This window comes from Diachasma alloeum, unplaced genomic scaffold (genome assembly GCF_001412515.2).
Source record: "Diachasma alloeum isolate Michigan unplaced genomic scaffold, Dall2.0 Dall_scaffold_00395, whole genome shotgun sequence".
In the NCBI taxonomy this organism is placed as follows: Eukaryota; Metazoa; Arthropoda; class Insecta; order Hymenoptera; family Braconidae; genus Diachasma; species Diachasma alloeum.
The window spans coordinates 190207-209658 of record NW_021680534.1 but is presented as its reverse complement, the minus strand read 5'-3'; the positions used below and the strand labels follow the sequence as shown (position 1 = coordinate 209658).

General features: G+C 37.8%; 3 protein-coding genes across 4 annotated transcripts in view; 2 read left to right on the top strand and 1 right to left on the bottom strand.

The window, feature by feature from the left end:
• The window catches only part of LOC107041961 (ribosomal protein S6 kinase delta-1), a 30276-nt gene extending 23067 nt beyond the window's left edge, over positions 1-7209 (top strand). For both annotated transcript variants that reach the window (XM_015262801.2, XM_015262802.2), the window contains exons 2-5: positions 1807-2883; positions 4396-5196; positions 5626-5721; positions 6600-7209. In XM_015262801.2, coding sequence (XP_015118287.1) covers positions 1807-2883; positions 4396-5196; positions 5626-5721; positions 6600-6731 — 2106 coding nt within the window. In that variant the 3' untranslated portion in view covers positions 6732-7209. The remainder of the gene's footprint in view (positions 1-1806; positions 2884-4395; positions 5197-5625; positions 5722-6599) is intronic.
• Positions 6571-14402, bottom strand: LOC107041960 (structural maintenance of chromosomes protein 2). The gene is made up of 2 exons (XM_015262800.2): positions 14123-14402; positions 6571-11029 (listed from the first exon to the last, which is right to left on the bottom strand). The coding sequence occupies exons 1-2, from the start codon at positions 14288-14290 to the stop codon at positions 7652-7654; spliced, it is 3546 nt and encodes a 1181-aa protein (XP_015118286.1). The 5' UTR covers positions 14291-14402; the 3' UTR covers positions 6571-7651.
• A 106-nt stretch (positions 14403-14508) lies between these two features.
• The window catches only part of LOC107041957 (uncharacterized protein C16orf52 homolog A), an 11640-nt gene continuing 6696 nt past the window's right edge, over positions 14509-19452 (top strand). Inside the window, exon 1 of the mRNA XM_015262793.1 lies at positions 14509-14879. Coding sequence (XP_015118279.1) covers positions 14777-14879 — 103 coding nt within the window. The 5' untranslated portion in view covers positions 14509-14776. The remainder of the gene's footprint in view (positions 14880-19452) is intronic.

The following is a 19452-nucleotide window of genomic DNA, read 5'->3' as shown; positions in this document are numbered from 1 at the left end:
CTCTCTCTCTCTCTCTCTCTCTCTCTCTCTCTCTCTCTCTCTCTCTCTCTCTCTCTCTCTCTATTATTTATTGGAACTATTATCGGATCTTCCAACATTTTCACCCCTGAAATAAGCCGGGGAAACGTTGTTAGTTGTCGACAAACTAACTGGCGCCCAGATCATCGATATATTCCATCGATTAATTAAGTGGAACTAACCCTTGAGCCCTGACAGCCCTTGACCCAGGCCGCGTCAGGTGTAGGCCTCAAATTAATCGAGTATTTCTGATTGTGTTATTAGCTTCAGTCGAGTATTATTTATGTTGTCGAAAATTTATTCTTGAACAAAAAGACCTGTCTCAATTGAATAACTATGCATTTTGTCAGGAGATACATCAATTATCATGCGTTATAAAAATTCACTTTATCGGAAACTGAAGAGATGAGCCATGTGACCCATGTGTGCAAATAAAGAGGGCTCCAAAGATAAGTGTGCAATTTGAGGGTTAATGAATTATCAACATACAAAAAAATTAAAAGACCGGTTGCACCAAGCCCAATTAAGAAAATCCTCAGTTAAGTATTGGAATAAATAAAAATAATCTGCCGATCAATTTTAATCGAAAGTTCATCGAAGCTGTTTCACCAAAATATCTGGTGTATTAATGTATCATCACTATTTGCCAATAATACTACTAAGTATGAAGTATTTAGTCCATATTCTCGGCCCAGTGACTCGATGAAAGCACTCTGCAATGAATTAGTAAAAATTGTCTGAATGTGGAATAAATTTACTCCAGACATAAATTTATTCTGACGATTTATTGGCTAACAGGGTTTACTGCTACCAGCCCTGAAGTGTTCATATTGCCCCACTCTCCCTTAATGAGTGGTGCTCATTTCTTTGATTATTAGACGTTCTACTGATTCAAAAACTGAACTCAGAAAGAATAAATTTAAATTAATTTCATCCGTTCAATTTTCCTTGACTTGATAGGATGATATCACCTCCATACACCCCTCAAATGTAACATTATAGGCGAGAATAATATTTAAAAAATACCACATGGAAAAATATCACAATACAAAATATCATATGATAAAATATAATACTACTGATTATCAACGTTCGCACTATTTTGGACTATCGTTTGAAATTCGGTACGTCATGTTCATTTTATTTTCATATAGATCCTAGAGTACTAAGTCATTAACAGGATCGAGCTTATCTGCAAGAAGTTTAAAAATGAATTAGGTTATTAATTGACGAGGTAATATACTGCTGATGAATCCAATTTACAACTTATCTATCACTCATATTCTATTTCAATAAATTATGTAGCTGTTTTATCTTTTTTCCACCATTTTATTTTCACTTAGTATCTCTATTTTCCATTTTTAATTTTTTTTCCATTGCGAGAATATTATCAAAAAATATAACGGACGATATATGATACTGTAAAACATCGTATGATGAAATATAATTTTATTGATTATTCACGTTTGCACCTCTTTTGGCCATCATTTAAAATTTGGTCTTCCATTTTCATTTTTTTATAGATTTCTAGAGCTCTGTGTCAATAATCGGATCAAAGCTATTTACAAAATGTTTAGGTAATAAATTACATTATTAATAAACGAGGTAATATACTGTACATTCCCCATATTCTGTTTTAATTAATTTTAATTGGTTAATTAAAATAGAATATGAGCTATTTTATCTCCTCTTTCTTAATTTTTTATTTAGATAGTATCATTTTCCATTCTTCTTTCCTTTTCTTCGCAATCTTCCCAAACTAATCCCAAAAAATCTTTCGTTTTCCAGGTATTCTTGAAATCCTCTCCAGACCTAGCATCAAAAGTCTCCGTCTGGAAGCGTTACAATGACTTCAAAAAGCTCCACAAGACCCTCAGCACCCTCCACCAGCGTCTCTCCATCAAGGAGGCCTTCCCCCCCTTCCCAAAGGGAAAATTCTTCTCTCGTTTCGAGATGGAAGTGATAAAAGAGCGACGAGACTCGGCGATCAAGCTCCTGGAGTTCATCGGGAGGCACCACTCCCTCGCCACTCACGATACCTTCGTCAAATTCTTTGAAACCTCTCTCCAACCAGACACCTCCACCGACCTCAACGAATCCATTGGTTCCGACACCTCGGAGGAGAGTCAGGTGACCCCTGCACCCTCTCACGACATTGCCTGCACTCCTCTGATCCCTCAGCAAGTCCCAGTCCTCGAAAAATCCCCAAAACCTTCAGAATTCGAACGATCAAAGGCCTCAGAACACAAAAAAACAGAGAAACTCTTCGCTTCAATTGATTCTAGAGAATCAGAGGATTGTGGGCAATATGTTCTAATAGCAGCAGCTCATATGAGCGCAGGATATCGTCATGAGTCGATGAACGAACACGAGGAGGCCTTCATGCAATACAAATTAGGGATAACGAATCTTCTTCATGGAGTCAAGATGGACCCCGACCCCATACGTCAGAGAAAAATCTACGAGAAAATAAAAAAATATTCAGAGAGGGCGGAGACTCTCTATAACAGATTCTTGAATAGTAATATTTCGTTGTTGAGCAGACCGACTGAAGAACTGAAGAACTATAAGGTTATCAAGGTATTTAATTCAGTTATGCTGGTGAGGGACATCAGGACGAATGTCGAGAGGATAATAAAGACAGTGGAGAAGGTGTCTGGGGAGCACGAAGATATTGGTGACTATATTCTGAGGGGAAATGTTCCTTTTGTGGTGAAGCTCCATGGGTTCGTGCAGACTGAGACGACGGTTTTTCTTATTTTGGGGTATGTGAGGAGGGGAAGGCTGTGGGAAAGTATCATGAAGAAGTATGGGATGGAGAACAGGGAGATCATGAGGTCTAGGAGCCATGATGCAGTCTTTCAGGTACACATACTCAAAAGTTTATAGCGAAACCTCGAGAATTCACTAGAAAATTCTGTTGGATTTCTATTGAAAATTCTATTAGTTTTTTTCGAATCTGGTGAAGATTTCTGCAGTTTTCCTGCGCGTTTTTTTTCAATCGAAATGTTCAATTGAAAATACTTTGTAGCGATGATCAATAGAATTTGATTTTTCTGTACAATTCATTCCATCAGGATATTCTATATAGAAATTCCTCTGCTCAATTCTTTTGTTTTGTTTTGTTCAATTTTTTTAGAATGAAAAAAAAAATGAGAAATAAAAAATTAAGTAAAAAAACTTACGAAGTTTGTGTTGAGGAAAAAAGGATCTCTACTGTTTTTTATCTATAAAATAGTGTAAGAAACTCTAACAACACTGTTTCGGGTTTAACAAACGTACGTATATTTCCGTGACTCGATACAATAATAATGACAATAATGTCAGAATAGGGTTGAATACTTGTAGTAACCCGTAGTAACCCTCCTTCAGGTCAATCCAATCATCCTTGTGTACGAGGTGCGGGTGAGGCCCAAATAGCACTCGTATGGGAATGTTTACAACAGTTTCTATTTTAAACACTCAGGCTGTGGAATTTTTCAGTAAAATCGGTGAAAAACTAATAGAATTTTCTAATGAATTCGCTGGGTTTCCTATGAAATTTTTTCGAACGTGCATTGTTAGACATTTTTCGGAATCTAAATAATGGTTGCATCTGAATTCTTAATGTTAATGTTAAACTAAGAATGGGAATTCATACCCAATTCTTAATGTTACTATACCAAGAATACTCATACTCATACCCAAGGATTTTTACAGAAAAAAAATCAACATAGAGAAATCAAACTCTATTATTTTTTTTTCAAAAGGAATGATATTTTCAATCAAAATAGGCCGACAGATGGATTTCCAAAAAATCTCCAATTCTCTTCATTTCTTAGCAAATTTTTCATGGTTCTCTAGACGGTATTTATTTTTCTACATTGAAGCTCGTGTCTTTCACATGCATATTTTATGTTTTTGTTTTTTTCAACATTTCATATTTTTTTCAAAATTGAGTTTTCATATTGGTGTATGAACTGAAAAAGTCGATAGATTAAAAATTTTCGATCCTGTTGAAATTTTTTTCATGGAAATCCCTAGAGGTAAATTGACCAAATTTATATTTTGAATTTCCTAATATGAGACTCGACATTGAAATATATATCCAAGAAATTTACAGAAAAAATGTCAATATATTACAATATATTACAACAACAATATACTACATGGAGAAATCAAAACCTATTAATTTTTTTCAAAAGTAACTGCATTTTCAATAAAAATAGGTGGAAAGTTAAGAGAATTTTCAAATCTCAAATTCTCTTAATTTTTTATCGATTTCTTAATGCTTTTCTAGAGGGGCGTTTCATCCTTCACGTTCATGTTTCTGTCACCATTCAATATTTTTTTGAATTTAAAGTTTTCCTGTTAGTAGTACGTGTCATTATCTTTTAGGAGGAATCTACTTCATTAGCCAATGGAAGACTATTTCGTGCAGACGAAGGAAGAGACAGTCCCGATGAGAATATCGACCCTGAGGAGAGCTTCAAAAGACTAGAAGAGGAATTCGGAGCAAATTCTATTTATAACAAAGACTTACCTACTATTAAGTTATTGGAGAAGGCCCAGGAGTTACTTAAGTCTGTAGACGCCACTATCAAGAAGAGTAATTCGATAGCTGAGAGGTTGAATTCAAGACATCTCACGAATCTATCGTCAGATCGATCAGGGGGTGATAGTCCTAGAGATAAAAGCATCATCTTGGGGAAATTGAAAAATGATAATGGATCTGAATCTGAGTTATCTAGCACTGATAGCTCATCCGGAAGCTTCGAGAAGATCGATATATCTGAGGTTTCGAATGATCGTGACTATGACGACTGTGTAAGGACGAGGATTTACTCAAGAGGACCTGAGGCGAGTGAGGACAGTGGAGTGGAGATGGAGCAGGAGCTGTGGAAAATTCCTGAGAACATCGTGAGACTCTGGACTGCCCAGATAATGGTCGCTCTGGAGTTTTTTCATAGGCAGAATGTCATTGTCAAGGGGCTGATGCCACAGAATCTACTTATTGATGATGATGATAATGTCGTTCTTTGCTATGTAGTGCCGGTAAAGACTGAACGGTTCTCGGTGCAGTTTGAAATACCGTATACAGCCCCAGAGTTGTGCAGCTATCTGCCGGATGCTGGGGCCAGTGGCGCTGCTGATGTCTGGAGCTTTGGGGTAATTCTTTATGAATTGTTGACTGGACTGGTGAGTTTAATTCATTTCCAGAATTCATTCAACCGTCTCGATTAAATATTTTTGATCAACTATTTACAGCCACTAGATTAGCTCGCGCGCGTATTCTCTACATTACGTGCCTGAGGAATTGATAGGACTGATTAGATTTTGATTCGAAGTATAATGATTCGTTCCGTGATAATGAAGTATAATGATGTTCCGTTCCGTTTTTTTTTTCAACGTTTTTTGGACTGTACAATCATAATTTTTAAGGACTCCAGGGCTATGTAAAACAAAATGGCAATTGGACATGTTAGATTTTCAAAATCAAAAAACATTGATAGGCAATAAGTCTCTTGTATTAATTTTTAGTGTTAATTAGAAGTTTTTAGTTCACAACGTGGGGTTCTTGAGAGCTGTCTCTAAATTTCTCGTGGTAATTTTTCATTTTTTTTGCAGGAGTTTCAGACGAGACATCCAGGACCATATTATTCACATTCCATTCTTAGTATTCCTAGTGATTTGTCTGATAATGCAAAATCATTGTTGAAAAGTGTAAGTATTTGAAATGTTATTAGAGAAAATATTCTAGTAAAATATCAAAACTAAAGTAGAAAGAATATGGATGAAGTTACGCCCCAAAAAAATTATATAAAAAAACCTTCTGAATTCCCTAGAAAATTCTACTGGATTCCTATTGTAGTTTTATAAGTTTTTAACCAATTTTATTAAAGAATTCCACTGCTTTACTATGTTTTTTACCAGAAAATGTCTAATAGAAACTATTTTATAGAAAACATGAGTAGAATTTCATCGTTTTATACATGGTTTTCTTTTCACACATTTTCTATAGAAATTCCTCGACATAAATATTCTATGTTTTTTCCATTCTATTTTTATTCTCTTTTCACTAACAAAAACAAGCAAAAAAACTCGAGCCAAGGACTTTCTGTAGTAAATATCTCAATAGAATAATTTATAGAGAAAAATCGAATTCTACTGATTCTTTATAAAAGATTTTTGATTGAACCACGCAGATGAACAGCGGAATTTGTCAATAGAATCAGTCAAAAGTTAATAGAAAGTTCAATAGAAATTCCATAGAATATTCTAGCGAATTCGTTAGTTTTTCTATGAAAAGTTTTCTTGTAAAGATTCTTTAAAATCTTTCAGGGAGTCTTGAGGAATTTTATATATGTGGTACGCTGTAATTTTTCCTGGTGCTATGAGTACTGTGTTTGCAAATTTTAAATGTTTGAAAAATTATAAGATATAACTTACTAATGCATACCGAAAATTAAAAGCTTGATTCTAATGAAGAAGAGAAGCAGAATATTTAAAAACAATAGTATTTAATAAAGCTAAAATGAAGGAAAACAAAATAAAATACCCAAATTGGACAAATAAAATTAATTCGAATTTATTTTTTCCAGATTTTAATTTTCGAACCATCAGAACGTCTCACCATCAAAGAAATGAAGCACCATCCATTTTACAGTAAAATCGAATGGGATGCCATAGGACGTTCCAATATGAGATCAATAATTACAAAAACGGAAGTATGAAAATGAACAGTCGTCATGACAATATTCTAGACAGTAAGGAAAAGCACGTCAACGCAGTTCAATCTTCTTTATCTTACATTTCCACTAGTCTAAAATGCTTTATTTGTGAAAAAAAATTGAACAATATTGTTTTTCGTTACGAGCTATTCTTGTTGTTACTGATTTTATGTTTTGTTTTTTTATTTTTAAGATTGATTATAAGTATTGTATCAAAAATGTTGTTTGTTCAGTTATAATTACATCATGGAAAACGTTTGGAGGAATAAAATAGATTGATAACAGAAATTGATTCTTGACTGACAATTATTATGAAATAATGGAAACATAACAGAACTCGTTTTTTCACATCTTATTAAACGTCGAACTATTTGAATCACGACCAATTTTATCGAAAAATGTAGACAAAAATTTTCTCTCCACCTTGCGCAAACTATTCAATCATCTTCGACACAGTCACTTTTAAAACAAATGCAAAGCCCTCATTAATCCTCCCCTAATGTCAGCCCTGCTGTCTCTTCTTTTCCCCCTGGTAATTGTCGACATTCCATCCACGAACCTCATAGTAAAAAACATATTAGCATTATTAAACATCCCATTCTTCAACGACACACAAACTGCAAAATCTTGAAACGCTTCTTCAACATGGTTCAAATGGTCTGGGTATGCGACAAATTCAACGCAATATCAACCTTATCGAAAATATAAAAGTGCCAGAAACTTCTGCCCCAAAGCAGAAAAGCTTGTTTTATCCCATGTGATTAAACATCAAACTATTTGAATAAAAAGCAATCTTCTTAGAGAAAAATGCAGACGAGATCAGAGAAGCTTTCCTGACATTTTTCACTCCACCTTAAACAGACTATTCGATCATCTTTGAAACAATCACTTCTAAAACAAGTGCAGAACCCTCATTAATCCCCCTAATGTCCTCCACCCTGCTGTCTCTTCTTTTCCCCCCTCGTAATTGTCGACATTCCATCCACGAACCTCGTGGTAAAAAGCACATTAGCATTGTTAAACATCCCATCCTTCAATGACACAATAATAAACTGCGAAGTCTTGAAATGCCTCTTCAACATGGTTCCAATATTCTGAGTATGTGACAAATCCAAGGCAGCATCGACTTCATCAAGAATATAAAGAGGTGCAGGCTTGAATAGAAGCATCGCCAAGATGAGGGAGAGTGCCACAAGTGACCTCTGTCCCCCGGAGAGTTCCCCCAACGACTCTTTCCAGACATTGGTGAACCCTACCTTAACCTCGAGTCCATCCAGCACATTTTCGCTCTCCAATTTCTGAAGCTTAGCCATAGCTCCAGGCAACAAACTACTGAAGATCGATCCAAAGTCCTTGTTGACCTGCTCCCAAGCCTTCTCCAAAGTCTCCTTCTTCTTATCCTCCAGATGCTTTACTGTCTCCAAGATCTTTTTCTTGTCAGCCTCCACAATCTTCTTCCTTTTCGTTGTCTCATCGTACCTCTCTTCTTCCTTACTCAGGAGGCTCATTGCTCTGCTGTTGACATTTCTGCTCAAGTCAGTCCTCCTTCTCTCCAACTGTGACATCTTCTGGGCCATCGAATTCGGTTCATTCACATTGAAATCGTAGACAGTCCCCTCCTGGCCAAAATACTGTTTCTCATTCGCAATCCAGGCATATTCTTTCAGAAGATCATTGACTTTACTCTTGCACTGGGCAGCATTCGTCTTTATCGCATTGATCTCATGGTCAAGCTTCTTAATCTCCAGCTCCAGATCACTGTTTCTCTTCAAAATGTCTTCCTTCTTGGAGTGAAGTTTCTGGATCTCCTTGTTCTGTTGATTTATTATGGTCTTCTGAGTCTTTATCTGATCCTGAAGCTGAGAGACAACACCTTCGGACTCTTTCAATCTCTCCGAATACTCCAAGGATTTTTCTTCAAGTGCAGCGAGCTTCTGGTCAGCCTTCGCCAGCTGCTCCCGTCCATTCTCAATAGTCTTCTCCAGCTCCTTAATCTCCAGATTTAAAGTCTCTGAAGCTTGCTCATGCTTTTCCCACTCTTTTCTCGAACTATCTGCCTTCTTCTGGAGGACCTTCAGCTGGTTCTCAGCGTCCTTATGCTGCTTCTCACGAATTTTCGCTGAATCCTTCAGCTGTCCCTCCAAATCATTTGCCCTCTTGGAGTTCTCCTTCTCGACTTTTTTAGCAGTTTCCATCTTGTCGTTAAACTCATGGATTTTCTGACGAAGAGTATTGATCTCTTCCTGCACCTGGTGATGAGACGTCTGCTGCAACCGTTGTCTTATCATGTTGACCTCATGCGTTTTGATATCAAACTGTTGCTTAACATTCCTGTATTTCTCCTCGAGCTGTGATAATTTATTCAGCTGTTGTTTAATGCCTTCGTACTCTGCCTGCTTCTGAGACAACTGCTGCTGATATGATTTTAACTTATCAATCTGTTCTAGGACAGATCCTCCCCTAGCCTGAGCTCCTCCACTCAGCGTTCCAGCAGGATCCACAACATCTCCCTCCAGAGTCACACACTTCCTGTTGATTTTGCTGTTGAAGGCGACTGTCCTAGCGACCTGCATGTCCTTGCAGATTAGGGTCTGCCCATAAATCCAGGTCATAGCAGGTCTAGCCATCTCAGGAAAATCAATCAGGGATAAAGCTGGCCTGACGTTCTCATTCCCCACTAGCCTCTCAGCATAGTTAATAGTCTTATCATCCATCGCTCTTCCTGTAATTTTATTCAAGGGGATGATCGTCGCCCTCTGCTTCAGCTGTCCATGCTGCAGAAGAGCCTTCGACGTCTTTTCGTTATCAACAACAATGTTATAGAGACGGCCACCAGCAGCTACGTCCAGAGCATAAGCTGCATTCTTCTCCTTCAGACTCATCAGCGTGCAGACAGGACCTTTTACCGAGTTCTTGTCGAAGTTCTGGCTCGGTGGGGTGTACTGGAATGTCAAATTGGGGTATCTACTCTCGATCTCGTCGATCTTCCCCTGGAGCTGTGCTATCTCCCCCTCGAGGGTTCGTTTCTGCTCCTTCAGGACTTGAGAAGCTTGTTCGTCGTAGTCGATCCTCGACAGTCCCTTCTCAAGACTCTTCAATTGCTGTTCTTTGTTCGCCAGATCTTTGCTATCCCTCTGATAATCAACATCATTGTTTTTGATTTCCTTCTCCTTTTTACTCAGTTGTTCTTTAGAATGGGCTAAGCCCATCTGACACTGCGTGATCTCCGTCTGGGCTGCAATGGCATTCTTCTTCGCGTTGATCAACTGCTGCTCCAGGGTGGCATTCTCCCCGTCCGCGCTCTCAAGAAGTCCAGCTGAAATCTTTTGGAGCCTCTGTTGAGCAGCTGTCACAGCTGCGTTATCCCTCTCGTCCTGTTCTCGAAGCTGTTGGAACAATCCTCCGACTTGCTGAAGCTCTTGGTTTTTCTGCTCCAAGGCTTTGTTGTCCTCATTCAAGTTCTTCTTGAGCTGCTCGATTATCTTCTTCTCCGCTTTTATGCTTTCCTTGTTGCTGTTGGCTTCGGCTGTTAATTTACTTTCTTTCGTCTCGAGTTCCTTCAGCTCTTGCTCCAGGGCCTCAAGACGTTCTCCTTTCTCTGCTTGGTTCTTGGCTGTCATCTCTTCGATTTTTGTTTCAATATCTGCGACTTCTGCTTCTCCATCTTTAATCGTCGTTTTTATCGTTTGGACTTTGGCCTGGGCTTCTGAGACACTCGTCTCGGCTTCCTGGGAGCTCTTCAAGGCGGAGACGTACTTCCAGGCGAGGACGATCTTGCGACAGTGTTCGAGCTCTCTCTCGACTCTCTGATACTCTGCGAATTGCTCGCGTTCTGCTTTGAGTTTTCGAAGCTTGGGACCGATCTCCTCTTGGAGGATGTCGTTGATCTGCTTGAGTTTCTCGTTCTTCTTGTCGATGGTCTTCATAGCGGCTTCTTTCTTCTCTTCGTACATTCGGGTGCCAGCAGCCTCCTCGATCATGGACAGGATCTCGAGGGGCTTCATGTTGAGGACTTTGGTGATACGCCCCTGCATGATGAGGAAGTGGGGATTGTTGACATTCAGTTGGACCGAGCAGAACAGGTCGTGGACGCGCTTGTTGGGGACTAGTGTGCCGTTTATCAGGTACTTGTTCTTACCGTCAATCACCACCTGGCGGGTGACAGCGATCTCCTCGTAGTGCTCGTAACCCAGAGGGGACGCACCGCGGTCGCGGTTGTCGAAGGTCACAGTTACTGTCGCCTTTTTCACCCCGGCCTGGCCGGATTTGTAGACGAGCTCTTGGAGGGAGGTAGCACGCACCTATGGAGACCAAGAGGATGCACTGAGAGAAATATGGATATAATATCACAAAACTAATTCTTGCGTCAAATATCTCATTTCTCAAGGAAAAAAGCTTAAGGGGAGACTATTATGAGTTTTAAGGTCTCACCATACACCTAAAGGGCACCGACACATCGATTTTCAAAATTAAAAAAAATACATATAGACTTATCAAGAAAAAATTGAATTTACTTCGAAGATCACATATCCAAGAATATTTACAAAATATAGACTTATCAAGAAAAATTTTAATTTACTTCAAAGATCACATATTCAAGAATATTTACAAAACAAGCAGGAGACAGCGAGCATATGACAGCGCGCCATGTGACAGTGAGCATGTCACTGAATTTTTATTTTTTTTTCGCCATCAATACTGTCGGACTGATGAGTCCGTTCTCTTCGTTTTCAGAGGTGGGAGATATGGATGTGCGTGGGGATTAGCTAAAGTGGGGGTAGCTACAAAGGGAACGGATTGGTTACTTCGCCTATACATTGATGGCGGGCTTCCGAATGGTCTGAAATATTACAAAAATTTATAGCTTTGCAACACTAACTAGCAGCAAAAATTTCAGATGTTTACTGCCACCTTCATCGGTGCTATCAAAATTTCAATGTTTCGAATACTTCGCATGAGCGGGTATATATATTTTCTATCTAAATTTTGTTGATCAAGTTGATATCTTCATGCACAAGCTAGAGTGTGTATAAAGTTTTTCTATGAAAAAACGGAAAAACGGGAATATCTCGAAAACTTTGTGTGAACTAGCGTATATGTTTTGATCGATTTAGAAAAGAAAAAGTGAAATCGGTTGCGTAGTTTTGAAAATATTACGTATAAAAGATTTTTAAAACAAGTCGAATATCTCCGACACTACTGATGCGATTGAACCCTTTTTCAATACGACACATTGCCACCATGACAGGAAGATCCTGTCCAAATTTCAAATTGATATCTCGATTTTTGCACAAGCTAGAGTGATTACAAAGTCTTTTATGAATAAAAAACGGAAAATCACGAATATCTCGAAAACTTTGTACGAACGGGTATATATGTTTTGATTGATTTAGATAGAAGGCATCGAAACGAATATTTTGAAAACAAAAAATCGAAATCGGTTCACTAGTTTTGAAGATATTTACGGAAAACGATTTAAAAACGGATCGTTTTTTCTCCAAAACTATTAGTTTGAACGAGCGGAAATTTTGCACATTTTTTTGCAGATTTTTTGGAATTACTTTAGCTACTTATTTACTCAATTTTCTAAAAATTGACCACCGGGAAAGGGGCCATGGACGTGGTCACATACAAACATGGTCGCCAAACTTGGTATTCTTACATTTCAGACTATTCTACATCATTTCCAATCGAAATTAGAGAATGGGAAAATCGAAGAATTGCAATGCTTCCATTCAGAAGCAAAACTATTAGATGTTTCATCAATATTCCCATTTTCCAAGCTACCAAAGAAGACCCACTGCAAGCGTTGTGCCATCAACAAAAAAAGTTTTTTCACTTGAAATAAAAAATTGAGACAATTAGTAAATAATATAAATTGATGTTGCCGATGACGACCCAATAAATTTTTTAAATTATTTTGTTGCGAATAGAACGCGCTTGTAAAGTTTCTGGCGAGATTCCGGTTCAAAATAACACCAGTTTTCTTACGATAAAAACAGTATTTTTGGAAAAAAATAAGAAAAAATAGTCGCTATTGGTAAAGAAATACTCTAACGAATTCATTATGATGAATTTCATGAGGACAGTTCCACTGGTATTGCAAATTTTCATGGCACCGTCGGGAAAAATCTAATTCAGAGAAAGCGGCGGTTAAAGTTTCCGTACTCAGGAATGCTTATTTCATTTACCGATTGAAGTAAATAAATTGCTTTGTTTCATCAAGTGTTTACAACATTAAACGGGTTAATGAAATGACAAAAATATGAGGTGAACAACTCAGGCCCATTTTGTTCTACGCAACGGGGTACTTGCCGTTCAGGTCAAATCGACCGGGTTAGTTATTAATGCCTATATCTTTGTCAATTTTCAAGATTTTCAAGCGAGGTTTTCGCAGGATATTTTGAAAAGATTGTACAATCAAATAAACGTATTTTTGAAAAATCGATTTTCTACATCCATCTAGCTGTATGTGGGGCTTTAAAAGTAGCAGGCTATTGGAGTGAGATTTCTCCTGCATTAAAGATCGATTATATCTGTCTAAAAACGAATAATTAGTGCAAAAAATTAATTGTTTATTGTTCGCTTGCCCCGCAGACGCATCAAATGTTAAAAATAATCCAGGGCCTCCAATTTTTGAGCACCAGAGGTTTTTTTTTTCAAAATTTGTGAAAAATGTCTACAACAGCAATTACAAAATTTTTTTTTTAATTCGACTCCTACGCAGCCAATTTTGTTTTGTTTAATGTAAAAATTTGCGTCATTCATGTAGTCGGCTGAAAAATTATCCTTAAAATATTTAAAATATATTCTTGATTCTTTCAGAAACATTTTTTGGGCTCTCTTCCATGAATGATGCAATTTTTTATTTGAAAAATTGCAAAATTAGCTGTGTAGGAGTTGAATTTCCAGAAACTAATTCGTAATAGTTATTGCACATATTTTTTCAAAAATATTGAAAAAAACCTCTCTAGCTCAAAAATTGGAGGCGCTGGATCATTTTCAACATTTTAAGCGTCTACGGAGCAGACGAACAATAAACAATTAATTTTTTTGCGCTAATTATTCTTTTTTAGACATATATAATCGATCTTCAATACATGAGAAATCTCACTCCAATATCCCACACCCTTTAAAACTCATAGTAGTCTCCCCTTAAACTGAACGATTTACATAATCAAATACTCGCTGAATTATGGTCGAAACAATACAGTGTCCATTTTAACAGACTTTCAAATACATGGCGGTTGGGTATTAAAATAGGCGGGCAAATCATCACAACAAAATCTAAAAGTAAGGTTATGTACCACCATCGTCCCAACAATGTTTTCTCTTTCTCATCCCAATAGGAAAGATTCTCATTAGGACGTTATTATTATAAAGAAGTTTCTTACCGATCCAAGAGCCGTGATTCCCAAAACAAAACATATTGCATCAAGAATATTAGACTTTCCACTGCCGTTCAGTCCGGTAATAGCGTTGAACTCCTTGTCGAAACCATTCACTTCAATTCTCTTTCCATATGACTTGAAACCGTCCAGTACTATCGATTTGATGTACATGGTGGCTTATTCACTTAATACTAGTTAACTTTATCTATTTCATTTGATTTTGCAGTGTTTTTATTCGTGAAAAAAGCAAAAAGGCAGCCTTTCACTCGCTCACGACGCAGCAGTGCTTCAAAGACGTTGAGAAAATTCAAAAGAACGACCAATCACAGACGAGACAGTTTAGTACCTCCAGTTATCACCAGGGGTTAGGGGGCGGGGCCAGGGCAGAATAATAACAAGTGGAAAAAATATTGAAACGTCAAAAATGGTTTTCCGAGATTGAAATCGGAATGATAACAAATAGTTGAAGCGAGGGTATAAAATATTTACGGAAAATATTCGTGTGAAAAATCCTAGAGTGTCAAGAATTGGAGATATTCAATTGTGTAATGAAAAAACTGTTGGGTTACGAGGTGAAGTCACTTCGGGAGGTTAATTTGTCAACTCAATGTTCATCAAGCATTTGTGGTGAATAAATTCAGGCATTTTTGTTATAAAATGGATAAATTGACAGTGATATCGGGAACATTGTTTTTCGCTGCTGATGTGTTTGCTGTCGCCAGTTTGTCGATGCCCGATTGGATAATTACGGATGTTGGTGGTGAGTCAATGGATAACAGTGAAAAACAATTTTCCATTATTATTATTATTATTATTATTATTATTATTATTGCTGCGGATTATCCAATAATTGGATGCGGATTGGAGAATGATGAAAAATTTTTAATTGAGATGGTTCACATGTCAATTTTGAGATCTCGTCATACGACAAAAAACAGTCTTGTGACTGTCATGTGACGCATACATTTTCTAACTACAAATGATGGTCACATGTAATTTGTATAAGCGAATTGTTGTCAAACATCTATACTCCATAATAATAATCTGATAAAATTTTGCATCGCCGATTTGAATTCTTTGTGAATGAATTTTGAATTTTTTACGTATTCTATGAAAATCGGAGGATAGGAATTGAATTTATGGGTATTCGTTCATTATTCGCAAAAAAATATCAATTTAAAAATTTTTCCTACACATTGAAAAATTAAAAATTCTCTTTTCGTGTTGATCTCGTTTCTCTTCCTCCTTTCTCTTTCTTCCATCAGAATTAGATATTAAAAAGAAAATCCATTGGTTTTTCTGCATCATTATTAAAAAACAAACGTTTTGAAAGTTTCAAGGTTGAGAAATCGATTTTTAAAAATTATTTCTGATTCTCCTTCCCAAGATTTTCCGTATTTCCTGTTTCTGTCAACGGAATATGATCACAGAAATTAAAAATGTTAATCTCCCTTCATTTTTTAAGAAGAAAAAAATAATTTGAAAAATTTTGAAAAAACAAAATAGATTTTTTCATTTTATTGATACTGATTGATGATGATCGATCTCTCTTTGCAATTTCCTTCTTCGGTTCCATCGAAATCAGATCAAAGGGATGTAAAATATACATATTCGTTCACGTTCTCAGATCATTGCTACTAATTAATTTAAAGAAAAAGAACGAAATGAAAAATTTAAGGTATGATTATGAAAAATTGTTTGTCGATCTATATTCTCACGTGATTTATGGGGAATTTCTCTTCATTCAATGTTGTAACTTGTAAATTAAGACGTACTTATACCTGGCAGGAAAAAATGGTACTAGGAGAAATGTTCCCCGGAAAATCGTACCCCAGGAAATTTGTTCCCCGGAAAAATGTTCCTCATTTCTTTTTTTTTCTGTCTCAATCCTTGTGAAATTCCTCTTTTTTTCCTGCCTCAATCCTCGTTTTGTTTACATGCTTATTCCTCTGAATGGCCAGTGTTTACTTCTTGATTCAACCGGTATGTAATATTTCGGTATTATTGTGATTTGGGTTTGAGAGGGGGAGGGGGGCTCATTGAGAGATGTTATCATCGTATATTGAGTAACGTGTTCATCAGGCTTACAGTTGTCATTGTGGTATCGCTATTCGTAGCGACTTGTTGTTGCATATAATCAATTAAAATGGTGGATATTGTTGCTTATTTGCTGCTCGGCTCTGCATTTATGCTGCTGTCCATGGCATCTTATAAATTTCGTCGCAGTAATTCTGGAAGGCAAATGTTGGTAACTGAGAGTGGTTTGGCAAATAAGCAACAATATCCACCATTTTAATTGATTGTATGCAACAACAAGTCTCTACGAATAACGATACCACACTGACAACTGTAAGCCTGATGAACACGTTACTCGATATACGATAATAACATCTCCCAATGAGCCCCCCTCCCCCTCTCAAATCCAAATCACAATAATACCGAATAATCACAATAATTACATACCGGTTAAATCAAGAAGTAAATACTGGCCATTCTAAGAATGCAAACAAAACAAGGATTGAGGCAGGAAAAAAAGAGGAACTTTTCAAGGTTTGAGACAGAAAAAAAAAGAAATGGGGAACATTTTTCTGGGGAACAAATTTCCTGGAGTACGATTTTCCGGGTACAATTTTCCGGGGAACAAGTATCCGGTAACCGGAAAAAATAACGGAATCAAATTTTGACTATTGGGTAATTTAAAGCTCATTTAAAGCTAATAAAAGCCATTGTGAAAAAATTTCCTGCTAATTGCATTTTTGGAAAATATGCGTTGGTACTAACTTTTCATTTGCAAATGACGCTGAAACTAGCGGGAGATGTGGTGGGGGACTGTACGGCCCCCACTACCGCCACTCACTGTACGTTCCCATCTCGTTAAATTACAAAAATTAATACAAACCAAAGCCATGAAAAATTAAAAATATTGTCTATTTGTACCTGAGGAATAGGGGATGACTAAAGGGGCGGGAGGGGGAGGGGGGGGAGATATATCGGTGCACTCAGTAGGGGATTTTTAATTGATTTTTACAAATCCATGAGGCTGAAGCTGGCGGGAGCAGTTCAGCGGGAGATGGGTATAGTTTGTGAGGCGGACTGTACGCCCCCCACCGTAGCCGCTCGCTCAACGCTACATCGGTAGCCACGAGTTTAAACCTCCTCCCAGACAAATTAAATGATAAAAAACAATCGAACAATTTTTTTTTTGTTATTATTATTTCTTAATGTATGACGCGGGTGGGGAATGATTTCTCGAGGAGGAATTTCATTATATTTTTTTTATTTTTATTAAGTTTTTACGCGGTCAATAGGGGTGCAATAAACGCATTCACCAATCGATGTCATTTTATTTTTAATGTGTCCCTAAAGGGTTAGGGGACCCTGTCCAACAAAAATTATCGCGGTGCACCTATTAGGGTATTTTTAATTAATTTTTTAAGATTCATTTCTCCCAACTTCCGGTGAACAAAATGGTGATGCACGGACACGCATGCACCAACCAACCCCATTCCATTTGGAATATGTAGCTAGGGGGTTGGGAGACTCTCCCCAACAAAAATTATCGCGGTGCGCTAATTAGGGGATTTTTAATTAATTTTTAAAGATTCATTTTGTGTAACTTCCGGTGAATGCGGTGGGGGTGCACGGACACGCATGCACCAACCGACTTCATTCCGCTTGGAATATGTTACTGAGGGGTTGGGGGACCCTCCCTAACAAAAATTGTGACGGTGCGCCAATTAGGGGATTTTTAATAAATTTTTCAAGATCCATTTGGTGTAACTTCCGGTGAATGCGGTGGGGGTGCACGGACACGCATGCATCAACCGACTCCATTCTACTTGGAATATATGCCTAGGGGGTTGGGGGACCCTCTCCAATATAAATTGTGACGGTGCACTAATTAGGATATTTTTAATCAATTTTTTAAGATTCATTTCTCCCAACTTCCGGTGAACAAAATGGTGGTGCACGGACACGCATGCATCAACCGACTCCATTCTACTTGGAATATATGCCTAGGGGGTTGGGGGACCCTCTCCAATATAAATTGTGACGGTGCACTAATTAGGATATTTTTAATCAATTTTTTAAGATTCATTTCTCCCAACTTCCGGTGAACAAAATGGTGGTGCACGGACACGCATGCATCAACCGACTCCATTCTACTTGGAATATATGCCTAGGGGGTTGGGGGACCCTCTCCAATATAAATTGTGACGGTGCACTAATTAGGATATTTTTAATCAATTTTTTAAGATTCATTTCTCCCAACTTCCGGTGAACAAAATGGTGGTGCACGGACACGCATGCACCAACCAACTCCATTCCGCATGAAATATGTTACTGAGGCGTTGGGGGAGCCTCTCCAATAAAAATTGTGACGGTTCACTAATTAGGGTATTTTTAATTAATTTTTTAAGATTCATTTCTCCCAACTTCCGGTGAACAAAATGGTGGTGCACGGACACGCATGCACCAACCAACTCGATTCCGCTTGGAATATGTTACTGAGGGATTGGGGGACCCTCTCCAACAAAAATTGTGACGGTGCACTAATTAGGGTATTTTTAATTAATTTTTTAAGATTCATTTCTCCCAACTTCCGGTGAACAAAATGGTGATGCACGGACACGCATGCACCAACCAACCCCATTCCATTTGGAATATGTAGCTAGGGGGTTGGGGGACCCTCCCCAACAAAAATTATCGCGGTGCGCTAATTAGGGGATTTTTAATTAATTTTTTAAGATTCATTTTGTGTAACTTCCGGTGAATGCGGTGGGGGTGCACGGACACGCATGCATCAACCGACTCCATTCCACTTGGAATATGTGTCTAGGGGGTTGGGGGACCCTCTCCAATAAAAATTGTGAGGGTGCACTAATTAGGATATTTTTAATGAATTTTTTAAGATTCATTTCTCCCAACTTCCGGTGAACAAAATGGTGGTGCACGGACACGCATGCACCAACCGACTCCATTCCGCTTGGAATATGTTACTGAGGGGTTGGGGGATCCTCTCCAACAAAAATTGTGACGGTGCACTAATTAGGGTATTTTTAATTAATTTTTTAAGATTCATTTCTCCCAACTTCCGGTGAACAAAATGGTGGTGCACGGACACGCATGCACCAACCGACTCCATTCCGCTTGGAATATGTTACTGAGGGGTTGGGGGATCCTCTCTAACAAAAATTGTGACGGTGCACCAATTAGGGGATTTTTAATAAATTTTTCAAGATTCATTTTGTGTAACTTCCGGTGAATGCGGTAGGGGTGCACGGACACGCATGCACCAACCGACTTCATTTCGCTTGGAATATATTACTGAG